At 44.2% G+C, this 26,004-nt stretch overlaps 1 protein-coding gene across 3 annotated transcripts in view; it reads right to left on the reverse strand.

The window, feature by feature from the left end:
• Positions 1–26,004, reverse strand: part of KPNA5 (karyopherin subunit alpha 5) — a 357,927-nt gene that overhangs the window by 216,594 nt on the left and 115,329 nt on the right. For all 3 annotated transcript variants that reach the window (XM_085611310.1, XM_085611309.1, XM_085611311.1), the window contains exon 7: positions 25,351–25,439. In XM_085611310.1, coding sequence (XP_085467436.1) covers positions 25,351–25,439 — 89 coding nt within the window. The remainder of the gene's footprint in view (positions 1–25,350; positions 25,440–26,004) is intronic.

Raw genomic sequence — 26,004 nt, forward strand, 5'->3', positions numbered from 1 at the left:
TGTGTATCTGTCAGTTGTGTACCAAAAGCTTCCAACCGGGTAGCTCTGGATCGATGTCTCAGGGCTGTAGTGTGCATTATGGTGATTGTTTTTGTAGTGAGGGAGCTGGTTGCTACTATGCTCAGCAACCTCCACTCTGCAGGTTCTTGCGGTTAGGTGGAGAATACCTCTCTTACTTCCATGTGGAGTCTGATATAAAGATAATCGCTAATGGGGTGGAGTGGCCTTTTAATAGTTATCTTCAAGGGTGAGAAATCTACCCTCACATATAAATCTTCCAGTCTCCGGATCTGTCGATCTCGTAGATGCTGCAATGTCAATAGTTCACCAGTAAGTGGTAGTCTGAGGTTATGGGCCAGTGCAATGTGCGGAGAATAAACAATGCTTATGCCGGAACGTTCAGCCAGTCGTGTCCATACACAGGTTGCACAGTGCACTATATGGCTGTCAGGTCCCGGTCTTGATGGGAGTTGCATATTAACAGTGCTTAAAGGGTGGAGCTTTGATAAACTCAGTTTTAAGTTTTGGTGCAGTGCTGGTCTACAGTTATGGAACCAGTGCATAGCAAACTGCGCTTGTGCTATATAGTAATATAGTTCTAAATATGGTATAGCGAATCTCTCTTGATTGTATAGCCTCTACAATAATTTCCAGGTGACCTGTGGCTTTTTACCCACCCATGTTAGTTTAATTAATGAGGATTGTAAGTGAATAAAAAAAAACGGTTCAGCGGTATCAGGATATTTTGGAACAGGTAGAGGAGCTAGAGTAGCAATACCATTTTGATAATTGCAATATAGCTTGCCAATTTTAGGGGTAGTTTGATCCATTTACTAACACTGGATTGGATTTTATCTAGTAAAGTGCCATAGTCCTCCCCTAGAATCACCACTGGGTCTTTATACATTAGGATCCCAAGGTATTGAATGGGGTCCACCTGCCACTGCAACGGGAACATCAGGGATGGTGGTGTTATGTCTGTGAGAGACATCATTTATAAGGGACTTGGATCAGTTTATGACAAGACTCGACCAGTAACTGATTTGGTGATATCCGTAAGCATTGTGTCCAGATTAGTGTTCGAGTCTCGTACCAGCAGCAATGTCATCAGTGTATAGTGATGTCAACACGCAGCGTGTCCAGAATTGAATGCTCCAATTGCTGTGTAGCTCACGCAATCTGCTCACTAAAGGCTCCAATGCTAGGATGAAAAGTATCGGGGACAGGGGGCATCTCTGCCTTATCCCACGATGTATAATGATAGGATCAGAAATACAGCCATTTACTTGTACACTCTTGTGAATTAGAATAAAGGAGGTTAATCCACCTCATCATTGCCGCACCCCATCCCATTCTACTTTACACTGCCCGAAGGTACGGCCATTTTATGGAATCGAATGCCTTAGCGGTGCCGAGAAATACCACAGCCATTCACAAGCCGGGATCAATTTGATGGAGAATAGCTAAAATAGTGTGCAGATTATCAGAGGTAGATCGCTGTGGTATGAACGCTGATTTTTCTGGGACAAGGCCATGCAGTAATAGGACTGGTTGGGCTGAAAGAATTCTTGCCATGATTTTATTATAAGAACGGTGATGGATCAAACCCAGATCTGTTGACTGGGTGTGAGTGTTTGATTGGTTCTGATGCTCCGTCCATCACCACCCCCTTTTGTACTGCTTTGTTCGCCATAAGTTGGCAGGGTATGCTCAGACGTGAGTCCCTTGCTCACTTTGCCACTGGATTCAAGCAAGCCTGGCTGAAGACGGCTGAAATGCCAGAAACCAGTCCTAGGAAGCTTGTTTCCGGTCCAGGGAAGGCATGGCTTGGCAGTTCGGGCTGGATTGTTCCCATGAGGCACAGGGTCAGACTGATTTGCATATGGCCATGTCTGAACTGGGGTGGCAGAGTGGGCTAAAGAACGGTGATGGATCAAACCCAGATCTGTTGACTGGATGTGAGTGTTTGATTGGTTCTGATGCTCCGTCCATCACCACCCCCTTTTGTAATGATTTTATTATAAGCGTGATAACTGCTACTTCCCACACAGCAGTCAGGAGTTTGCACTTCTGCAAAGCTTCATTATACATGTTAAGGCAGTATGGAGCTAGGAGTTTACCATTCTCCTTATAGTACTCCACTGGCAATCCATCGCTGCCTGGCACTTTGCCATTTGTGAGGTCCTTAATAGTCCATAGAATAACCTCATTGGTAATTAGGGCGCATAACTCCAGCTCTGCCGCTTTCACCTATGGTAATTGTTTCAATTTACCTTCTATACTATTAACCCGTTGACCATGGTGCAAATTCCGCCGCAGTGCGGGCTATTTAATCAGTGGGAGGGGTTTGGACGTCCCCTGGCCGTCCTCGGCACATGCCCACCGTCACGTGGGATGGCCGGGGGCCGTCTGCAGCACCAAAGGGGTTAAGGGTGCCTTTAATTGATTAAAGAATGCAATTCCCCTTCCATATGGACTCTCCTCGTATTACAGCTTTAAAAGCCTCCCACACTGTTCCATGTCCCTGCACTGAGTTCTTATTCATGTCAAAGTACTGCACTATAGCCTGCTTAATTTCCTCCCGAAACACAATGTCAAGGAGCATGGTTGGTTGTTGGCACCATAATGTGCGTGTCTCATCCGCTTCTGGCGGATGTAACATATTTATCTCTGGAGAATGGTTCAACAGTGTACGGAGCATATGGGTAATGGCATGTGTCCACCCCAGAACATCCTTGGTCCCCAGCTAGAAGTCCAGCCTAGAGGCCGATCCGAGGACTGCTGAGTAAAGCATATATTCACATTTGGTACCGGAGTATGTTCTCCATATAGCACCACTATGTTGTCAAGTTCTGATGTTTGAACTATCGAGGGTGTCATGTAATGTCAGATTGAAATCCCCCCAACCCCCATGCAGGATCATGCTCAATTGGAGGCGGAGGCAACACACCACTACTGGGCGATAAAAGCCGAGGTCATTGTGATTTGGCCATGAGTGTTGATTATGTCTTTGCTGCAGTATCCCTTGAAGTATCAGGGCCAGACACCACGTGGCAGGATCGGAACCGGTAACCACGCCTAATAAGAATGGCAACCACCCTGGAGTAGATGGAATACGTGGTAAAAAAATCTATGGGAGCTCTATTGTTTGGCCATATGCAGATTTTTGTGGAGCAACAGATGGGCCACATGTAGTAGGAGAATGTCAATCGAATGTCTTGCAGTACAGGCTAATAGTAGACATATTTTTCTAGGATTGTGGTGACCTCACACTCCACGCAAAGCATTTCACCATAGGGGGTCTATGGTGAAGCTCTATAGTCAGAAAAGTATGTATTATACTGAGTTTCTATGCAATGCTGTAACGTACACATAGCGGTCACTTAAGTATTTCCATTTCCAAATTATTTCCCCATCTCAAACTATCTCCCAGACAGAGTCCTATCTGATCAGTGACACTACCCTCCCACCCCCCCCCCCCCCCACCCTTGAACACAAACATCTCAATTCCTCTCAGAAAGATTCCCATATCTACCACAATGTGCACCTGAGGGGGGGCTAATAAAAACCTGTATGAACAATAACAAATATTATATGGAGAAAATAATAATCAAGATATAGCTTGCTTTTGGTTGTAGTGATGAAGCCATAGCAGAAAGAAAGGGCCGCACAGATTATGGTGGGTTGCGGCCAAGTCCGTAGGTCACCTGACACCCACATTAGGAGCCCAGGCCATATTGAGCAAGTGTGTATGGCACAAAGTGTGGTCCAGGCTTTCCTGGCAGAACATCCCCTTCAATGTGCACCAGAATGCAAATATCTTACAAACAACAATAAGTATGTCATTCATACATATGATCTTGACTTACTACTTACCCTTTACCACACAAAACAGATTACAACCAGCCCCCCATGACTTACCATTCCACAAACCAATGAATGACCCACTGAACACATCTCTGCCACAAATAAGCAAACATAATAGTATAAATAAATGAAGGACATCACTGGTTAGCCCCTCACAGAGGAATAACATTGGGGAGGCAAAGAAATTAAAAATATTTAAACATGCACGAAGGAGAACCTTCTAAACTAAATCAATTCACACTAAACATACTGCAATAGTGGTGGAAGGATGAGAATCAACCTGTGGGAGACTGAAAGGGAAAGAAATAAGGTACAGGGAAGTACAGAACTAGGCGACAGGGGGCAAGGTAGAATGCCGAGGACCCTACCAAAGCTGCACAATACAGCAAATCCCATACATAAAGAAAAGATGGTAGCACTCAACTAAATGCCTGCTAAGTGCCGAGAACAAACAGAAATTGACTATTAGCTGCTTACAGTGCCTTACTTCACCAGCACACCCACGACACATAGGAAAGGCAGTAATCAGCCTGTGCAGTGTATGGTCAGGTGAAACCCCACGCAATGAACTGCACTGCCACCACTGACCTCGGTTAGAGAGAGGCCCCCCAGAAAAATGCCCACTGCGATGCCACATGCAGAGACAACCCAAACATACCCCCTTAAACTGGTCTTGATGGCTATCACAAGACTACGCCTCCAGCAACCAGATCCACAGGAAAACTCTGCACCTCACTGACTTATTCTGCCAGAGCATTAGAGATATCTAATCCCTCGAAGTCTATGTTCACAAAGCCCCAATGGCAGACCAGCTGTGCTCCAAAAGGATAAGAGACCAAGTAAATGGTGCACGACATATAACAAAAAGTTCAATTACATTCTACACAGTTGCTGCGTTTTTAAGCCTAAAACAAATATAAAAAATATTAACATATAAAATATGATGGCATTGCTCAGACTATGTTTCAGACTCAATAAACAAAGCAAAGGGGTAACCCAGTATCCCTCAGAACCTGGGCATGTAATATACAAGTAACAATTGGTTCTGGCGGGTCATGCAATTTCTTTGTAAATATACGCATTTAAGTAAAATAATGAATCTGAGAGCGGCGCTAGAACACATTTACATAAACAAAGTTATTCATGTTTTCAAGAGGAGATATATTCTACTTAAACTTTGAAAGATTAAAAATACAATTCAAGATAGCAGAGGTTTTGGTTACACAGTACAAAATTACCAAAAAGACAGGCTGTCTGGTGATTCAGTGAATGAAGAGGCGCATGTGAAAAAGGTTCAGGGTGACATGGTGAATAAAGTGACAAGGTGACCAAATCAGTGTATTATACAGATAGGTGAAAGCTTCAATGCTCTACAAATATTTACAAGTGAGATAGTATGAACACAGGTCCAATTTTGTAATTTATCAAAAGTGTCTCTGGCTCAGGAATTTATCCACATCAATTTTGAGCCAGAAGACCTGTTAAAGTATGGACAGATAAAACTGTCGACGTTTCGACCCCAACAGGAGAAATATTGCGGAATTGTCAATGCTGGTCTTCTTCAGGACAAGGAGTTAAACGGACAGCCTGCAGAAACAGAGTTATGGGTAAGCATATGTTCGGTGCGCTCGTTAAAACATATCTGGGCATATGCTACCTAGGGATAACTCACTGATTCTTCAAATGAATCGAAGGACACGTGTAGAGTATGTGGACATGCAGTTCCTAGTGTCTGGAATGGTCTGAGTCCAATCAGGCATGTAGGGCAAAATAATTGCGTTTTCTAGAGGTAGAATGAATTAATCATTTGATTAAAATATGGGACTCGTGTGGGGGGGAAAGTATGACCTCCATACCCCTCAATGTGAATTAAATCAAGCAAACACATACCTGGCAACGTGTTGAAAAACAGGGTATCTTGCGCATCCAGAGAAGGAGCGGGGTCGGTATTGCCTCCTGTTTAATTGGCTAGTGACGTTGTCACAAAGAAATCGTGAGAGATAGGTTGCTGTGGACAAGAGCGTAACAGCCATAATCTGGAGTTCATGAAGAAATAAATGATTTGGAATTTAATCGTGGCTACAAGGACGAAAATTACCTCGTTAGTTGAACACCGCTTTTCCTAGAAATTCATGGAGCTCTAGATGTTGTATACGGCTGGCGTAAAGCATGGACTCACAAATAAATTGTGGCAGTGTAATTACTGTAGGCAAAAAGAACAAACCAAACTCAGTGTCAAATAATTGGTGAATGGAGAGCAAAAGGCAGAAAAGTGCCTAGCTTCCGTGATCGCAGGACATACCTTGCTGACTGTAGAACGCCGGCAGAATTCTGTATTCTGTTTCGGCACCCGCGAAATAGTCTCTTATCTACCAAACAGCACATCAGTGACGCGGTTGTGTCTAGCGTGCACGGTGCTGTGCAGCAGCTGCAAACAGCCTGCTGTCGGTACGAAAGGGAAAGGGAGAAAAGACTCTCCGGTTACTTTGTACTTCTGGGGCAAGAATGTATGAGGAATGTACCCGGGATATTAGAAAACTCTTGTATCTGTTCAGTACACAATGTCACATTATAAATTAACACAGTGAAAAACAAATAAAATACAATTAATGCGTTTTGACAGTCTTGTCACGTCGCACAATACAGGCCCGTCTGTGACAGACATGGATGCGTATATCGGTCAAATTAAATAGATCAATAATGGTTCTGGTGACAAACAACTTGTGTGTGACAGACATGAATGAACATGATCAATTAAATCAAACATTTCAAAGAGTACATTAAAAAGTGGCAAAACCATTAACAGTCGCTTTAGAAAAACGAGTACTATTTATTATATAGGCAAACATGCAATTGTCAAGCAATAGCAGCCCCCAGAGCACTGGACAGTATGTGCAATTGGAATACGAGGGGGTAGAAGTGCCTAGATGTTAAACCACCCACAAACACAGAAGGACTACTATCTAATGAAACAGATAGAGCCTAGTATGATCTATTTCTCAGTTGACCCATTAGTTTATTCGTCTCCTGCATTTCATTCAATCCCAAGAAAACAGTATTCAAAGAATGGATCCACTTACATTCCTTGAAATTCAATGGAGCTGGCAGGTTACCTTCTCTAGGGTGTAGGTGTACTTTCTGCAGGACCATCCATCTGAGATTTTCAGGATGATGTTCTTGGGTGATAAAGTGTTCAACTAAGGGTGCCCCTTGTACCCAGCAACAGATCTTACTGATGTGTTGTACGATTCTACATTTGATTTTCTGGGTGGTTTGTCCCACATATAGTTTGTCGCATGGGCATTTGATGACATAAATCATGTTAGTACTGTTACAGTTGGTGAAGTGTGTCAAACTGTTCCCTTCGATTGTAAGAGGGCAGGTCTAGCAACGACCACATTTGTGGTGGCCAGTCAATGGAGGTAAGCTGAGTTGCATCCTTAAGTCTGGTTGTTTGGGAGTTTCAAGGTGGGCACAAACCACGGAGTCTCTAACGTTCCTTCCACATTTGAAAGAAAATAGTGGGTCTTCATTGGTGCCAATTTCTGTTGCTACCAAATTCCAATACTTTTTGATTATCCTCTTCATCTCATGACTTTTGGGGTTGTAGGTCGTCACACATACTATCTTGTCACTTTGATTGGTCTTGGGTTTAACTTCCAATAATGCTTCACGTGGACCGTAACAAGCCCTTTTCTTGGCACGTTTGAGTAGGCCCTATGGATAACCTCTGTCTTTTAGCCGTTGTGTCAATATATCCGACTCCTTAAAGTAATCGGATCTGTGTGAGCAGTTGCGGCGTATTTGCAAAAATTGCCCATACGGCAAATTGTAACGAAGACTCCTTGGGTGGTTCGAATTGTATTTGAGCAAGGGGTTACACTCAGTGGGTTTTCTGTATAGGTTAGTGAATATCATGCCTTCTTCAATTTATAGCGTGAGGTCCAAGAAGCTGATTGATTCCTTACTTGATGACAAAGTGAAGTGAACTGAATGTCACTCGATCTCCCATTCAGCCAGTAGCAGAATTCAATGAATGTTGTTTCACTTCCTGACCAAATCATGAAAACGTCATCGATATACCTTTTCCACATATTGATGTTATCTATGTAGGGGTTATCAGAACTGTAGAGGTGCTCACCTTCATATACATCCATGAACAGATTAGCTAAGCTAGGGGCGAATCCCTACACATTGACACACTTCACCAACTGTAACAGTACTAACCTGATTTATGTCATCAAATGCCCATGCGACAAACTTTATGTGGGACAAACCACCCAGAAAATCAAATGTAGAATCCTACAACAGATCAGCAGGACCCATTGCCGGGTACAAGGGGCACCATTAGTTGAACACTTTTTCACCCAAGAACATCATCCTGAAAGTCTCAGTACACCTACACCCTAAAAGAGGTAACCTGCCAGCTTCATTGAATTTCAAGGAATGTAAGTGGATCCATTCTTTGAATACAGTTTCCTTGGGATTGAATGAAATGGAGGAGACAAATAAACAAATGGGTCAACTAAGAAATAGATTAGACTAGGCTCTATATGTTCCATTAGATAGTGGTCCCTCTGTGTTTGTGGGTGGTTTAAAATCTAGGCACTTCTACCCCCTCGTATTCCTATTGCACATACTGTCCAGTGCTCTGGGGGCAGCTATCACTTGACAATTGCATGTTTGCCTATATAATAAACAGTACTCGTTTTTCTAGAGCAACTGTTAATGGCTTTGCCACGTTTTAGTGTACTCTTCGAAATGTTTGATTTAATCGATATGTTCATTCATGTCTGTCACACAAGTTATTTGTCACCAGAACCATTATTGATCTATTTAATTTTACCGATATACGCATCCATGTTTGTCACAGACGGGCCTGTATTGTGCGACGCGACAAGACTGTCAAAATGCATGAATTGTATTTTATCGTTTTTTCACTGGGATAATTTATAATGTGACATTGTGTACTGAACAGATACGAGAGTTATCTAATATCCCAGGTAGTAACGGCCCACCTTGTCCCCGTTCCGTCACAGCTTGTGCCGATTGAGCGGAGGGACTTCAGGCTTTCTTCCGATTGTCACTGTATTAAGAGGGATCAGTTCCGGTCAGGTCGGCGGTCTAAGGCAAGCCCATCTGCGCCCATCCGCGCACGACCACCGCCAGGACCCCTGCATTTTTCAAACAGCATCGGGTAAGCCCTAATCCAACACCATGTTGAATTACTCTAGTGCCGAGTTGTGATCTTTGAATCCTCTCACCCCACAAAGTTTTATAGGTCCTTTTCATACCGCAGCATGAATACACCTACACCGATCACCGGTATTAAAGATACGAGTACCGCTGACACAAATGCAGCCCCCAAACCACTAACGGCACTATATCTTAATGCACGGTCCATCTCTAAACACGCATTAGAACTTTGGAGCCTTATTGAGGCTGAAGATCCTGACATCTGTTTCATTACTGAAACATGGCTCCAGAGTCACGCCTCTCCTGATGTCTCTATAGCTATTCCCCCTCAATATCATCTAGTCAGATTAGACAGAGAAGTAGGTAGAGGGGAAGGTATCGCAGTTGCGACCAAGGTCCAGATTATTACTATAGAATCCTATACCACTAAGATGTTGGAAATATTAATTTTAAGGATTAGCACTCCAGACTCGGCAACATGGAGAGGAGCCTTAGTCTACAGACCCCCTGGTACAAAAGCGGAATTTGTGAATCAACAATTGGAATTGGTTGTACCACATGTGTTAGCGGCAGATAATTTCATCTTAATTGGAGATTTTAATTATCATGCCGAGCAACTGTCTGATCCAGACACCAACTAGCTGGTTGGAACATTGGAAACACTGGGAATAGCCCAGAAGGTAGTAGGCCCTACCCATCAAGCTGGACACACCCTAGACTTATTATTTACTAACTCTAGCAAACTGACAATCAAGTCCACTGTACCACTACTGTGGACCGATCACCACCTATTAAAATTCTGTATGCCCATGTATTCTTTAAGAAATCGTGGGACTAATAAATCCATTTTAATTCGGCCTTGGTGCAACTTAACCCCATATGCCTTTTCAGTCCATTTCAACCCACAGCAGGTACGGCATACTGACACTGTGGAACAGGCTGCAATTGCCTTTGAAGATGCCATTGCATCTTAACTTGGACGTGGTTGTCCCTCCAGCCAGGGTTAAAATGAAAGGGATAGCTTCGCCATGGTTTGCGGCAACATTAAAAATCGCTAAACAATTCCGTAGAACAGCTGAATGCCAATGGAGGAAAACTAAAATTGATGAAGATCGAAGGAAATATAAACAGCTTCACCACACCTACATAAAGAACATTAAACTGGCAAAAAAGTTGTATCTGACTCAGCGGATAAATAATGCAGCCCACTCCAGTAAAGAGCTCTACAAAATACTGAAAGAGTTTACCTCTCCCCATGTAGAGCAGTCTTCTATCCTGCCTACACAAAAATGGGTAGACTCTGTATCTTCTTTTTTTGATGATAAAGTTAGAACCATCTACTCATCTTTTCCACAAAGCGACACTGATCCTCATCAGCAGATTAGCAGCCTGTTCTTTCCACCTCTACAGCCAAAATCTAACGATGTGCCTCTGCTGTTGGCATTTGAACCCCTAACTAACTGTTAATGAAGTGCTAGGAGGCCTAAGATTAAATCAGGTTCTCCTGTGGACCCCCTTCCGCCCGTTCTTGTACGAAAATTATGCCCCAAATCGCAAACACATTAACTGAAATCTTTAATATGTCATTGGAACAAGCCAGGGTCCCTACTCAATGGAAAAATGCCCTAGCTAAGCCTAGTCTTAAAAAACCTACGGCAGACCCTAGTCTACTTGTTAATTATCGTCCCATCTCACTGTTACCTTATTTTGGGAAGGTACTAGAACATCTAGTTAATAAACGCCTTACTGCCCACCTTGAGAACCATGGCCTCCTTGACCCTTCCCAATCCGGTTTCCGTGCAGCTCACAGCACGGAAACTGCGGTTGTAGAGATCACAGATAATATCAGGCTTGCACTGGATGAAAAAGAATCAGCAATGTTGGTCCTCCTGGACCTATCCGTGGCCTTTGATACCATCTCCCATAGCATCCTGAAACATAGACTACGGGAGGTGGGAATCAGGGGGAAGGCCCTGGAGTGGCTGGAGAACTATTTAACGGACCGCTCAACTACCGTCCTTATTGACTCTATATCCTCGTGCAGTCGACCAGTAAGTGTAGGTGTCCCACAGGGCTCCAACCTCAGACCTATGCTGTTTAATCTCTACTTAACACCGATGGCAGGTATCATTAGATCATATGGTTTTGAAACAGTGTCATACGCTGATGACACTCAATTACTTATCACCTTTTGTCCAAATTACGTGGACACAAAATCACGTTTTAAAAACTGTATGGTCCATGTGAATGATTGGATGGGCAGGCATAAATTACAACTTAATGGCAGCAAGACCGAGATTATTCTGTTTGGTAGAGCGGAGGAACACTGATCTTATGACTGGTGGCCCTCGGAATTGGGACCATGTCCATCTCCCAAGCAAGCAGTGCACAACCTTGGAGTAACCATTGATAACACACAGTCCATGAAAACCCATGTTAACGCGGTACTCGGCACCTGCTATGGGATCATGCGTAAGCTCTGCAGAATTTTCAAATGGTTACCCATTGAAGCCAGGAAACCTCTGGTGCAAGGTCTTATTATCAGTCGCCTAGATTATAGGAATGCACTGCTGGTTGCACTCAATGAAGATCTGCTTTCCAAGCTCCAAATTCTTCAGAATACCGCTGCCAGACTCATTCTAAATCTCCCATCCAGATCGCACTCTGCTCCCAACCTTAAAACTCTCCATTAGCTATCGGTGCGGCAGAGAGGACATTTTAAAATTCTGTGCCTCACTCATAAGATCCTGTATGACACCGACCCTAGATATCTAGCTACGAGAACTCCAATGGTACAAGCCCGGCAGACCCTTAAGATCCAGCACCAAACTCCACCTTGTCTTACCACGTATTTGAACATCCCGAAACGGTGGTCGATCATTTTCTTATCTGGCCCCTAAGCTTTGGAATAAGCTACCATCTCATCTTCTATCCATAATTGATCATAGTTGCTTTCGAAGAGAATTAAAAACGTGGCTCTTTCCCCAGTAAATTGGATTATTATATCATCTTCCTGCTGAAGTTCTGCCCAGTGTCATGAGACCTCCCCGGTGATATGTGTGCTTAACAAGAACATTTGACCGGAGTCTTTTCTCCCTTTCCCTTTCGTACCGACAGCTGGCGGTTCCAGCAGCTGCACAGCACCGTGCACGCTTGACACAGACACGTCACTGATGTGCTGTTTGGTGTAGAAGAGTGATTTTGCGGGTGCCGAAACATAATACAGAATTCTGCCGGCGTTCTGCAGTCAGCAAGGTATGTCCTGCGTTCACAGAAGCTAGGCACTTTTCTGCCTTTTGCTCTTAATTCGCCAATTATTTGACACTGAGTTTTTTTTTTTTTGCCTACAGTAATTACATTGCGACGATAAATTTGTGACTCCATGCTTTACGCCAACCGCACACAACCTCTAGAGCTCCCATGAATTTCTAAGAACAGCGGTGTTCAACTAACAAGGTTGTTTTCGTCCTTGTAGCCACGATTAAATTCTATATCATTTATTTCTTCATGAACTCCAGATTAAGGCCATTTTACTCTTGTCCACAGCAACCTATCTCTCACGATTTCTTCGTGACTTCGTCACTTACCAATTAAACAGGAGGCAATACCGACCCCACTCCTTCTCTGGATGTGCAAGATAGCCTGGTTTTCAACACGTTGCCAGGTATGGGTTTGCTTGATTTAATTCTCATTGGGGGTGTGTATGGAGGTCATACTAACCCCCCACACGAGTCCCATCTTTTAATCAAATGATTAATTCATTCTACCTCTAGGGACCGCAATTGTTTTGCCCTACATGCCTGATTGGACTCAGCCCATTCCAGACACTAGGAATCCATGTCCACATACTCTAAATGTGTCCTTCGATTCACCTGAAGAATCGGTGAGTTATCCCTAGGTATCATATGCCTAAATATGTTTTAACGAGCGCACCGAACATATACTTACCCATAACTCTCTTTCTGCAGGCTGTCCGTTTAACTCCTTGTCCTGAAGAAGACCCGCATTGACAATTCCCCAATATTGCTCCTGTTAGGGTCGAAACGTCGACAGTTTTATCTGTCCATACTTTAATAGGTCTTCTGGCTCAAATTTGATGTGGATGCATTCTTCAACCAGAGACACTTTTGATAAATTACGAAATTGGACCTGTAAATATTTGTATAGCATTGAAGCTTTCACCAATCTGTATAATACACGGATTTGGTCACCATATCACTTTATTCAGCATGTCACCTGAACCTTATTCACATGTGCCGCTCCATGTCACCTGAACCTTTTTCACATGTGCCGCTTCATTCACTGAATCACCAGACAACCTGTCTTTTTGGTAATCTTGTACTGTGTAACCAAAACCTCTACTATCTTGAATTGTATTTTGAATCTTTAAAAGTTTAAGTAGAATATATCTCCTCTTGAAAACATGAATAACTTTGTTTATGTAAATGTGTTGTAGCGCCGCTCTAAGATTCATTATTTTACTTAAATGCATATATTTACAAAGAAATTGCACGATCTGACAGAACCAATTGTTACTTGTATCTATGTGTCAGACTCAGCTGCACGCAATGTGTGAAGGTCTGAGGTGAATCATGACACATTTGAATAGGAATATGCTAACATCAGTACACATATGGAAAGAATCACATACAGCATGTTGTGTGAACCAACGTGCTATGGTAGACATTAGGTGTTCATACCTATTCCTGTGTTATATATATTCCTCTTTCCCATAGGCTAAAAAAGATGACATACAATGATTAATACAAAGTGTTTGATATCCAGAGGGGCTTGGAGGACATTAGGTGCCCACACCTCTTCCTGTTTTATATACATGATACTTCCCCTAACAAGGATTACATGCAATGATGAATGCAAGGCCTTTAAAATCCTCAGATGCAATTGATCACTCAGGACCTGATAATTATTTCAGTTTTCTTCCAGTTGTTCAGTTTCCATATTGAATCGTTTGCTGTTGAGCTCAGAATTATGACAGAACCTTTCAGATTCACTTGAACACTACTTGTTTCTTTAACTCTGTAGTCACTGGCAAGGTCTTATCTGGCTATGAACATTAATCACTCCAACTCTTTTACGGTTCTTTCAGTGGTCTCATGATTTCTTCTATGGATTTCAGTAGGTTTTACTCGTTTTTAGACTGTACTCTTAATCACCCTCATGCTATATTTGCACTTCAGTAACATCAAATAAATAAATTTCGTTGGACGTGCGCTGATTTGTACCTGTTTTCTTCGAGGAGGGTGTCAGCATTGTTCCATTTTTACTTGGCGGACTGTGTTGATGCTGATTACCACCCTCTGGCTATGTTTACGTTATACAAATAGGGCATACATAAAAACAGGAGGATTTGTTAGCTCGTTGGTTTTTTCAAACTACGCATTTTCACATTGGTTTGTATAGTATTTTGAGATGAGAATTGTTGGGGGGTTTTGCAGCCTGTTTTTTTTATGTTGCTTTTTTGAACATCTGTCCTTGTTCTTTTGCTTCACGCAAAAAATGGCTGCTACTGGTGAAGTGATCATCCTTGGCAGATTTTGCCCTACGGCTGGTTTTGATGGGGTGTGAATTTCTGCTATGGGTTTGTCGTGTGTCCCCTATAGGACCCACTGTAGTTTTCCCCTATGTTAGCGTAGCTGCACACGTTGCAGGCTGCTTTTGCTTTGCGCATGTTGCAAAGTAAAACGTCTATTTTTGTGCCACACTATTATTTTAGAAGTAGGATGCACATATTTTATAATTCAGCTCTGTGGTCGGACACTAATACCTAGACATAAAAGAGATATCCAGCTGCAGTTTTTGAGCATGGAATTTCCTATCATATAAGCTGAGCTTTGCCGTTTTAAAAATGAAGAGGAGACTTTTCAGGAGAGGAAATGTCCCGGGACAAGCGCACCAGCTCTGCTCAATCTGAGATGCAGACCAGCTAACAGCAAATGGCAGGTATGAGCCCAGGTACCATCCCAGAGATTTATTCATTTATTTATGAAGTTTTATATAGTGCAAACTTGACGCGAAGGTATCGGGTATCAGAGCGCTCTACATAGCACCAGTTGCGTTACATGAGGATACATTCATTTTAGTTAGGTACGGGGAGATTAAGTGATTTGCACAGAATCACAGGATGTTATGGGTCATTGCCGAGACTCGAACCCGGTTCCCCAGATTTGAGGTCGACCGCCCTAGCCGTTAGGCCAACTCCTCCCCCCGTATTAGGGATCACTAATGTGAGACTAGGCTTAGGCTGATATATCAACAACCATAATAGGGCTTTTCATTGTGTATGGTTTATTGGTGAAGCTAATTAAATTACTACGTTTTATATGTTTTCTAGTTGCAGCACAGTTGCTTCATAATACAGCATGACAGTTTCAATAAGTATTGTAAACTGTTCTCGTGTCCCATTTCTGTTTATTATGGACATACATAAGTAAGAGCAATAGGTGATGACCTGTTAATGCAGTTTCCTTGAGGCGACTACAGTGCTGTGTTCTGAGGTGCCAACTTACCTGTTACTCTGGGAAGGTTAAAAGGGCAGGTAAGGCACTATGAGCTAGCCTGCATTGGGGCTCATAGGTACTGATGTGGTATGGTGTCTCAGTCCCTGCATACTGATGTTCTGTGATCCCAGGCATAGTTCTGTTCCCAAACAGAATTCATGTAACATGGCACAACCAATGTTTGGTTGCGTACTTATTCAAAAGTCTCCTGAGTAGTGCTTGTAAGTGTCCATAATATCCTTTACACCTACAGCGGACACATCTGTGGTGTTACGGATTAATCCTTCACAGTGCTTAGGAAACACCATATTCTGTGTTTTTTCAAGCTTGAAAGTTTAATAGGCTAACCCATTTTTGTGTTGTGCTTTGCTTCCATTGCTATTTCACTTATGGCTGCAGTACCTGTCGCCATTCCAGTTAATTGGTGACCTGCCGTCAATGCGCATCTAACGCATCATGGACTTACTACTGCAGGTGGTGTGTGGTTGATGCCAACGATGCTAACAGCATTGAAGTTTTTTATTCTTGGGCCAAATTTCCAGCAATGGATGGAAATACTAATACGTTTCATACATTGAATACAACGTTACCGCCAGCACAATACAGACCATATGTACTCACGGAAATACCTTTAACTTATTGGGAACATCATACTTAGTTCCTAAACGCCCTCCCACATGTAGCCACACCCGTACGCTTAGGTCCCCTTAGTAATGATGGGACGACCTGACTAGCATTTGCTGGATACACGCCATACCCAGACATAGATAATCAAAATCTTGTGCAGACACGGGCATAATAAAATGCTCTAGTTACACTATATAGATGCTTCACTCAATATGTTTCATGCACATTGTTGGCTGTGCTTGCACGCCTGGCCTGCCAGGGCAAGCCCAGTTGCCGAAAGTGCCGACAATAAGTCCAGTAATTGTTCATCCAGTTATGGGCAAAATTCCCACTAATCGTGAGGAAATTCCATTTAAGGTCACCCAAATGGGTGACCAAATTGATGCTGTGTTTACCAATATGGGACCACAAGACAAGCACAGAATAATGACTATGTGCTTACCCAATGGAATGATTGCCAGAATAGATGATTGCAGCACATAGGGAACAGTCTATACCATCAGTCAGAGCACTCCGTCCATGTCAGTTTTGCTGGATTTGTTAAAACAAATACGGAACAAACATGGGGAGCTGAAGCCTGGATTTGGGGATGAAACTAATTGGAAATTTTCCCATGGTTTCTGCAATGATTCTGTCTAACATTAAAAGCAAAGTAGCATCACTGGCTATACACCAGAGGTTGACAGCAGTCGCACTGGTCGACATTGAACACGAGCTACCAATAAATATCGCTGATGTGTACATATCCTTAGGACACAAAGATTTAGGGAACCAAGACAAAAACACCTCTTGGCAAACCTAGTACAGACAAGCAAACCTGTGAGTTTGTTAAAAAACCATGGGATAAATCTAAACAACCGAAAGGTAAACCTCGTGGAGGTTCTCCACCCGTGGAGCCCTCTGAGAAGCACTACAATTTTCATGATCGCAATAAAATTAAGGCTCCAGACAAGTACTAGAGTTCTGATACACATTCTGCTTGTTCCTTACAAGACTCATATGAAAAGCAGTACGAGAGAGGAGGGCATTATGAGCGCAGGTAAGGAGAACTCTTCCATTAAAACCCAAATTTCAGAAAAGGAATATGCTACTTACCAGTATGCATCTGTTCTTGGCATGTAGAGCTGCAGATCTATACACTGTGCATGGATTGCCATCTGGTGTTGGGCCCGGATGTTTGCAGTTTGTTTTTCCTCTTGGAAAGTCTTTGGAAGTCACGAGTTCGGTGACTCCTCCTTTGGTTCGTATTGCGCATGGGCTTAGGCTCCATCCTCAGATTGTTTTTCGCCAGCAGGGAAAGATGGAGCGTAGTAGTAACAGTAAAGAAACCCATGTGTGTTGTATTTAAATAAGATAAACTGGAATGGATACAGGTAGCCGGGAAGGCGGGTGGGCGTGTATAGATCTGCAGCTCTACATGCCAAGAACAGATGCATACTGGTAAGTAGCATATTCCGTTCGAGGTAAACGAGCTGCAGATTATACACTGTGCATAGATTATATAGCAGTACCCAACCCTAGCGGCGACCACCGGCATCCGTTGCAGTTGTTTGGAACAGTGTTTTAGGTACAGCCTGGCCCACACTAGCTTGTTGCTTGGTTTGCACATCTACACAGTAATGTTTTGTGAAAGTGTTCGGTGTTGACCATGTCGCTGCTTTGCAGATGTCATCTAGTGGTATGTTTCCTAGAAAAGCCATAGAAGCCCCTATCTTCCTTGTAGAGTGGGCTTTAGGGGGAACATATAGAGTTCGTTTTGCTTTGTGGTAGCAAATCTGTATGCATTTTACAATCCACCTAGCTATCCCTGATTTAGAAATAGGGTTGCCTTTATGTGGTGGAGAGAAGGAGACAAATAGCTGTTTGGTTTTCCTGAAAGGTTGTGTCCTTTGGATGTAGTAAAGTAAAGCCCTTTTAACATCCAATGTGTGTAAAGCCCTTTCCGCAACGGTTTGAGGTTGTGAGAAAAAGACTGGTAATTCTACCGACTGGTTTAGATGGGTAGAAATTTTGGGTTGGTGCGGAGTACAACCTTGTTCTGATGCATTTGGAGAAAAGGTTCCTGTATAGTGAGTGCTTGTATTTCACTAACCCTTCTGAGGGAAGTGATGGCCACTAGAAAAGCTGTTTTCCATGTGAGAAATTGGAGCTCACATTTATGTAATGGTTCGAAAGGGGGTCACATTAACCTTGTGAGAACTATATTCAAGTTCCAGACAGGTGAGGGTGGTACTCTGGGTGGAATTACTCTTTTGAGGCCTTCCATAAAGGCCTTGATGGCAGGCACTCTGAAAAGTGATAGGTGCTGCCTGTTCTGTAAATAAGCAGCAATTGCAGCGAGGTGTAACCGAATGGAAGTATATGCTAGGTTACACCTTTGTAGATGGAGTAAGTAACATATGATGTGCTGTATGGACACATTTAAAGGATTGATTGTGTTGTTGTGGCAGTAAACAACAAATCTTTTCCACTTTGCAGCATAGCATGCCCTAGTAGTAGGGCGTCTAGCTTCCCTGATAATATTCATGCAATCAGGGGGAAGGTTAAGGTATCCGAATTCTAGGACCTCAGGAGCCAGATCGCAAGGTTGAGCTGAGCTGGGTCCGGGTGCCTGATCTCTCCATGGTTCTGGGTTAGGAGGCATGGTGAGAGGTGTAGCTTTTGGTGTGGGACTACTGAGAGTTCCAGCAGTGTGGTGTACCACGGTTGTCTGGCCCATGTTGGAGCTACTAGGATCAGTGTTAGGGAATGCTGTTGTAGCTTTCGCACCACTAATGGAATTAGTGGGCGAGGTAGAAAAGCGTATGCATATTTGTTTGACCAGTTCATCCATATCGCATTGCCTTTGGACAATGGGTGTGGATATCTGGCGGCGAAGCTTGGGCATTTTTTGTTTTCGTGGGTGGCGAATAGGTCTATGTGTGGATGCCCCCACTTCTGAAAGAACGGGTGAAGAACCTGTGGGTGAAGTTCCCACTCGTGGATCTGCTGCGTTTGTCTGCTGAGCAGATCTGCCACGGTGTTTTGGACTCCTGGGACGTGTTGGGCCAGGAGAAAGATTTTTTGTGGAATTGCCCATCTCCATATGCTCTGTGCTACTTAAGAGAGCTGTGGAGAGTGTGTGCCCCCCCTTTTTTGAATGTAGTACATGGCAGTCATGTTGTCTGTGCGAATGAGGACTGCCTTGCCTGAAATCTGCGTCTGGAAGGATTTTAGGGCGAGGAAGATTGCCAGTAACTCCAGATGGTTGATGTGGAGTAACTTCTGTTGCGGCGTCCATGTGCCCTGTACTGTGAGATGTAACAGATGAGCTCCCCAGCCGGAGAGCGATGCGTCTGTTGTTAGGATTATTTGTGGAACCGGGTCCAGGAATGGTCGACCTCTGGAAAGGTTTGTGGTGTTCCACCACTGCAGAGAGCGATGGGTGCGACCGTCTACCAACACCAGATCTGTCAGTTGCCCCATGGCCTGGTTCCACTGGCGCGCTAAACACTCTTGGAGTGGACGCATCTGGAGTCTTGCATGGGGCACTATGAAGATGCAAGAGGCCATCATCCCTACCAGTTGCATAAGCACTCTTGCTGGGAGAGAGTGTTGACATATGAATTTCTGATGCAGAGCCTGTATATTTGCAATCCTGGCAGGATTGGGATAGGCTATGGCTTCTGAGGTGTCTATGGTGGCACCGAGGTATTGTTTTGTGTGTGATGGTACCAGGTGGGATTTTTGGTGGTTCACCGTGAAACCTAGCTGGTGAAGCAGTTGGATTGTAGCGGCGGTATGTCGCACACATTGTTGGTAGGACGTGGCTTTTATTAGCCAGTCGTCCAGATACGGGAAGACGTGAATGTGCTGTCTTCTGAGGTGTGCAGCCACTACTGCTAGGCACTTGGTGAATACCCTTGGTGCTGTTGTTACCCCGAACGGGAGCACCTTGAACTGGTAGTGTTGCCCGTCCACCACAAATCTGAGGTACTTTCTGTGAGACTGGTGTACTGGGATGTGAAAGTATGCGTCTTTCAAGTCCAGAGTGGTGAGAAAATCGTTCTGGGAGAGGAGTGGAAGAACCTGTTGAAGGGTTACCATGTGAAAATGGTCTGAATTTATGTAAGTATTTAGAGGTCTGAGATCTAGGATAGGTCGTAGAGTCTCGTCTCTCTTTGGAATCAGAAAGTACAGGGAGTAGACCCCTAAATTTTGTTGATTTATGGGGACCTGCTCTATGGCTTCTTTTTGCAGGAGGGAGATCACCTCCTGTTTTAGTAACGTAGCATGTTCTTGAGACATAGGGCGTTGCCTGGGTGGAATGTTTGGGGGAGTAGATGTTAATTCTAGGCAATACCCTGAACGAATAATTTGGGTCACCCATCTGTCTGAGGTGATTGTCTCCCAGACGTGAAGGAAATGCTGTATTCTGCCCCCGACCGGAGTGGAATGGTCTGGAGAGAGCGGGGGAAAGTCATTGGGCAGGAGGTGTTGCAGAGCGGGCGGTATTTGTCTTGCCTCTGCCCTTATTATTATTGCCTCTGTATCCGCCTCTTTGATAACCCTTTGTGAAGGTAGATTGAGGAGGGGATTTGTAGGACGTGGATGCACTAACCGAGGAGTAGCCTCTGCCCGTGCCCCGAAAGGAAGAGCGGCGAAAGGAGCGCCTAGGAGTGTGTGACTGTAGGGCTCCCATGGATTTCGCTGTGTCAGTATCTTTTTTCATCTTTTCGAGGGCTTCATCAACTTTTGGACCAAATAGATGATCTTGGTCGAATGGGTGGTTTAATATAGAGGCTTGTACCTGAGGTTTAAAACCTGAAACTCTGAGCCAGGCAGGGCGACGGAGAAGGACACTGGTGTTTATGGCCCTGGAGGCTGTGTCTGCTGCATCTAGGGCACAGCGTATAGAGGTATTAGTTATTATGTTTCCCTCTTGGATCAATTCATTAGCCCTGTTCTTGTATTTTTCAGGGAGATGGTGCATGATGGCCTCTAACTCATCATAATGCGCCCTGTCGTATCTGGCCAATAGGGCTTGCGTGTTGGCGATACGCCATATGTTGGCGGCTTGTGACGCAGTGCGCTTCCCTGACGCGTCTAGGAGCTTGGACTCTGTCAGGTGGTGGTGCTTCGCCTGACGCCTAAGAATTTAAGCGCTTCCTAGCTGTAGATACCACTAGGGAATCCAATGGTGCAGGGCCTTTAATGTATGAAGGGTCTGTGGGGGCGGCTTTGTATTTTCTCTCTATACGGGGGTTTAGGGCCCTGGCCCTGACTGGGTCTTTAAAAACCTCCAGTGCATGTTTAATCACTCCCTTTAACATAGGTAGAATGGCAGTAGACCTATGTGCATTGTCAAAGGTGTCTAGGAGAAAATCCTCCTCCACTGGGTCAGTATGTAACTCCACCCCGTGGTAGTGTGCCGCCCTTTGTAATAGGTGGTGAAAGCCTAAGGAATCTTCAGGTGGGGATGGCCTAAATGGGTAAAGGTCATCCTGTGGGACATCTGGGATGTCCGGATTGTTATAGTCGTCCCATGGGTCTGGAGATCCAGTAGGGGTGGGGTCTTGTGGCACATCTGCTGGATCATAATAAGGGTCTCCTAAATCGTCTGGGACAGGAGACAAGGTTGGGGAACGATGAGGCAGGGGTGGGGAGGGTGGAGGAGGTGGGGAAGGCACTCTGAAAGGGGAGGTAGCAGTGTCTTTCCTCTTTGGAGGTGGAGGTGGAGCTGGTTTGTCCAAGTGTCTCTTTTTTGAAGACAATGTCAAAAGTCCAGTTTTTAGATCCTTGGTGAGTGTCTTTTGGAGAGGATCCGGTGTGAAAAGTTCTTGCGACACTGGTTGTTCGGTCGGCGCCGAAGTTTTCAGGGCCAAAGGCTTTTTAGGCTTGTCTAAGCCGTGCTTCTTTGGGACCTCCGATTTTTTGGTCGGTGCCGAAGAAGGCTTCGGCACGGGAGTGTCGGTGCCGAGGGCCTTGTGATGTTTGGTCGGCACCGGAAGGGCAGGTTTCGACACCGAATGCTTTGGTACTGGGTTCGGTGCGGAGATGAAGGCCGATCTTTTCTTCGGTGCCGAAGGGTGTTTTTCGGTACCGCTGGTAGGCTGGCTTGAGCCCGAGCTGCCGGAAGGCTTAATAGGCTTCTTTACCGGGCCCGAAGGTGGGGTGTGAGAAGCAGTATCCTTGGTCTTGCCTAGGCGCGAAGGCGTGACCGAAGCCTTTTTTGGTATCGGCGTGGGTGTTGGAGGGGGTATTGTACTCACGACCCTCTGCGCCGGGGTAATGTCCTCCACATCTGAGTCGTCGGCCTCGGAAGCACTGACGAGGTCGTCGTCCTCTTCTTCGATGTTCTGCTGTCCCGGAGCTTCGACGTCGTCCCCGAAGATGTCAACTGGAGCGGAGGTCGAGGAGTGCGCCATGTTGCATCTGGCCTGTCGATCTTGAATAGACTTTTTAGAGCGAAAAGACTTGCAGGCGGGACAGTCTCGGGCCTCGTGTTCAGGGGAGAGGCAGAGGTTGCACACCTCATGAAGATCTGTGTGGGGAAACTTGGACCCACATCGAGGGCACTTCTTGAAGGGAGTTCTTTCCATCAGCCGAGACCGGAGCCGGAATAGGCCCGAAGGCCGCCGTCGACGACCGGAATCGAAGAAGTGCCGAAGAGAATGTGATTAAGATGATTTGTTATCTGAAGGAGCTCGATGAGCGAGGATTTTTGCGTCGATCGTTGAACTGGAAAAGTTTGGAACCGGAGCTCGAAGTATTACATCCGAGCCCGATGGCGGAAAAAAACAATCTGAGGATGGAGCCGAAGCCCATGCGCAATACGAACCAAAGGAGGAGTCACCGAACTCGTGACTTCCAAAGACTTTCCAAGAGGAAAAACAAACTGCAAACATCCAGGCCCAACACCAAATGGCGATCTATGCACAGTGTATAATCTGCAGCTCATATGCCTCGAACATAAAGTTCTCATAGGTGCTGATGTGGTATGGTGACTCAGTCCCTACATACTGACATTCTATGATTCCAGGCATAGTTTTGTTCCCAAACAGAATCCCTCAAAACCGGTTCATATAAGAATTTTTATGAGCATTCAAGGGGTACCTATTCCTACGGTTTCTCAATTAAGCAAATATTTTCCGAGGACGGGTATGGTACTCTCCGCGGGGGCAAGTAGGGTGAATTTAAAAGGCATTGTGCTGGATTTTCTTTGGAGCTTTAGTACAATTATCCATGGCATATGTTTCTGAAACCTATTCACGTGGGGAATTTCTCCTTTTGTGGGGGAGCTTTGGTACATATATGGTGGTTGATATGTGCTATTATTCAGTGTTGGAGGGGGGGGGCTACAATATACTAGAGTAGTTTCCTTGGGGGTGGTGTTTTTTTTATGGTATCCACTTGCCCTCTCTAACTGGTCAGACTCACCCTCGGCCACCCACCTGCTCACACAGCACACTTACCAACCTGTCACTCTTGTTCACCCATCAGACATGACTACTCACTGGTTCAGTTCAAATATACAAAACACATCGTAACCATAAAAAGTTCATATATTATGCAGATTTTTGCAATTTACTGGTAAAAAATGCAGAGCAAAAATGTAATCTGATCAAAGAATTGACGTTGCCTTACCCAGAGGAATGCTAATGAGATAAATGTTTGCAGTTAGTTTGCACAGTTAAATAGAAGTTTATTCGCCCAAAAATGTGTTACTTTAGTTGACATTTTAATTTATTTTTCATACAAAGGTATGTAAAGGTTTAATAATTTATTAGAACTAGCGACAAAGGAATAGAGACTTCAAACAAAAAAATGAAACAAAAAAGCACATCTTTAAAGAAACCAGTCACTGCCCTCCACCCAAACCCGGGAATGAAACTACTGAAATAATTAATGCTCTTCTGGCTCGTTAGCAAAATAAAGCGAACATTGTGTTGCAAAATTATTATTTTCTTTTAATCAGGGACAGGCTCCGGAGCACCCCCAAGAGCCACACCTAGGGAAGGCAGTCTAACTTGATGGCGTTCAGTCAGGTATTAGGCCCTGCCACTTTCAAAAGTTCGCCAGCCCTCACTGATCTAGCACACACCCTGCCTGGTTCATCCCAACCTAACACTTGTTGCAATGTTTTAGGAAAGCATTGAAGACTTTAGGTGGTGTCCAAGCAGGCAGTGGGTGGCACTAAAAGTGGAAGTGGGCAGCACAAGTGGTAGGGCACAGCATCTTTTTCAAAATTATTATTTTTTGTGTGCAAATTTAGAACTAGTTTTCAAACATGATCATGCAACAAAATGGAGCTAAGTAAACACTACAGCACCATCTATAGTATTGGGGAATCTAAGCCAAAGTGTTGGCTTTCCTAGAGGAGAAAAATACTCAATAGCTGCCTTAAGATAGGATATCCAGACATGCTGATGACTCCCAGAGACATCATGATATCCTCCAGACTGACTGTTCCAAACATACTATTTCTACTGTACATATCTCACTCCTGACTGTGTGTTTAAGGCAGGTCTCCTTCAAGCCCTAAATACTCTTGCTGCTCCCAGACTCCTCAAGACTTCTACCACATTGTTTGGTCTTGCTCCATCATAAACTGATACTGGGAAGCCGTGGTTACAGAACTTTCAGAAGTACTGGGGTGGGAAGTGGAACTTTCCCCGCTGCTGGGACTGTTGGGGGTACTTGATGGACTAGGTGGTACACAGCGGACTGGGATCTCCTGGTTATAGCCATTATGGTGGCCAAGCGGGAAATAGCATCCCGCTGTAAGGGTCCTGAGCCTCCTAGGTTATCTCAGTGGTAACGCGGGGTGGACTGGTGTACCCACCAAGAGAAGCCAGAATGTGAGGCCAAGGGTTGCCCCGTTAAAAATGACAAGATGTGGGAAGTGGTGGGGTTTGGGGGGGGGCGTCGGGAGTGAAACAGTTGTACTAAGGAGAAATTACATGCCCTGTAATGCATTCTCAACAGTTATCTTGCTACATTTGCACGGTTGTGCACTTCACAAAATAATAGCTAAATAGGAATGTGTCTAGCCTATCAAACAAACATTATTAACAATAAGTGAATGCAACATCAATCAAGATAGACAAGAACATAAGTCAAATCGGAATGCTTATCTTCCTTAGCTGCTTAGAATACTCACTCCATGAGAGGTTCGAGGATTCCACAGCTCAATACAAAGTCTCTGCATTCTGCATTGTCACCGGCAATATTACCAAGTGCCCAAACAGCCTTGAAAAGCAAAAAACAAGTTACATTTATTTGTCTTGTATTTATGGATTTCCCAGTTTGATCCTGCATGTAAAATTATCACTGTTTGAATCCTGCTAACAACGTCAAATGAAATCTTCATAAAGTCAGACATTCTAAATTGATGCAATGCCATGCTTATGACCAGTGTATCTTTAAAAACAATTTCTGTCAGTTTGGACCTTACTTGATCATTACCTGAACTTTGTTTACTTGAAAAGATCAGTTTCATCTAATCTCCTTTATTTTAATCTAAATATAGACTTTACATCACACAAAAGTCTCTTTAACATACAAAATGGTGAGAAATGACTAGTATGTACCAACAAAAAAGATTATGCAGAACATCCTTGGATACTATGGCCATCAATACTATACTATCTTCCACATTGTATTGTTTGTAGGTCTCGCCTAGGCAGTGCATGAGCGTTCTCTTTGAGACATGGACACGCCAGGACGGGCTTACAATATGAGGGACACCACATCGCTATTTTCCCTGATTATACACAACGAGTGCAGGATCAACAACGCACTTTTCTGGAAGTGA

The sequence above is a fragment of the Triturus cristatus genome, chromosome 6 (assembly GCF_964204655.1).
Source record: "Triturus cristatus chromosome 6, aTriCri1.1, whole genome shotgun sequence".
In the NCBI taxonomy this organism is placed as follows: Eukaryota; Metazoa; Chordata; class Amphibia; order Caudata; family Salamandridae; genus Triturus; species Triturus cristatus.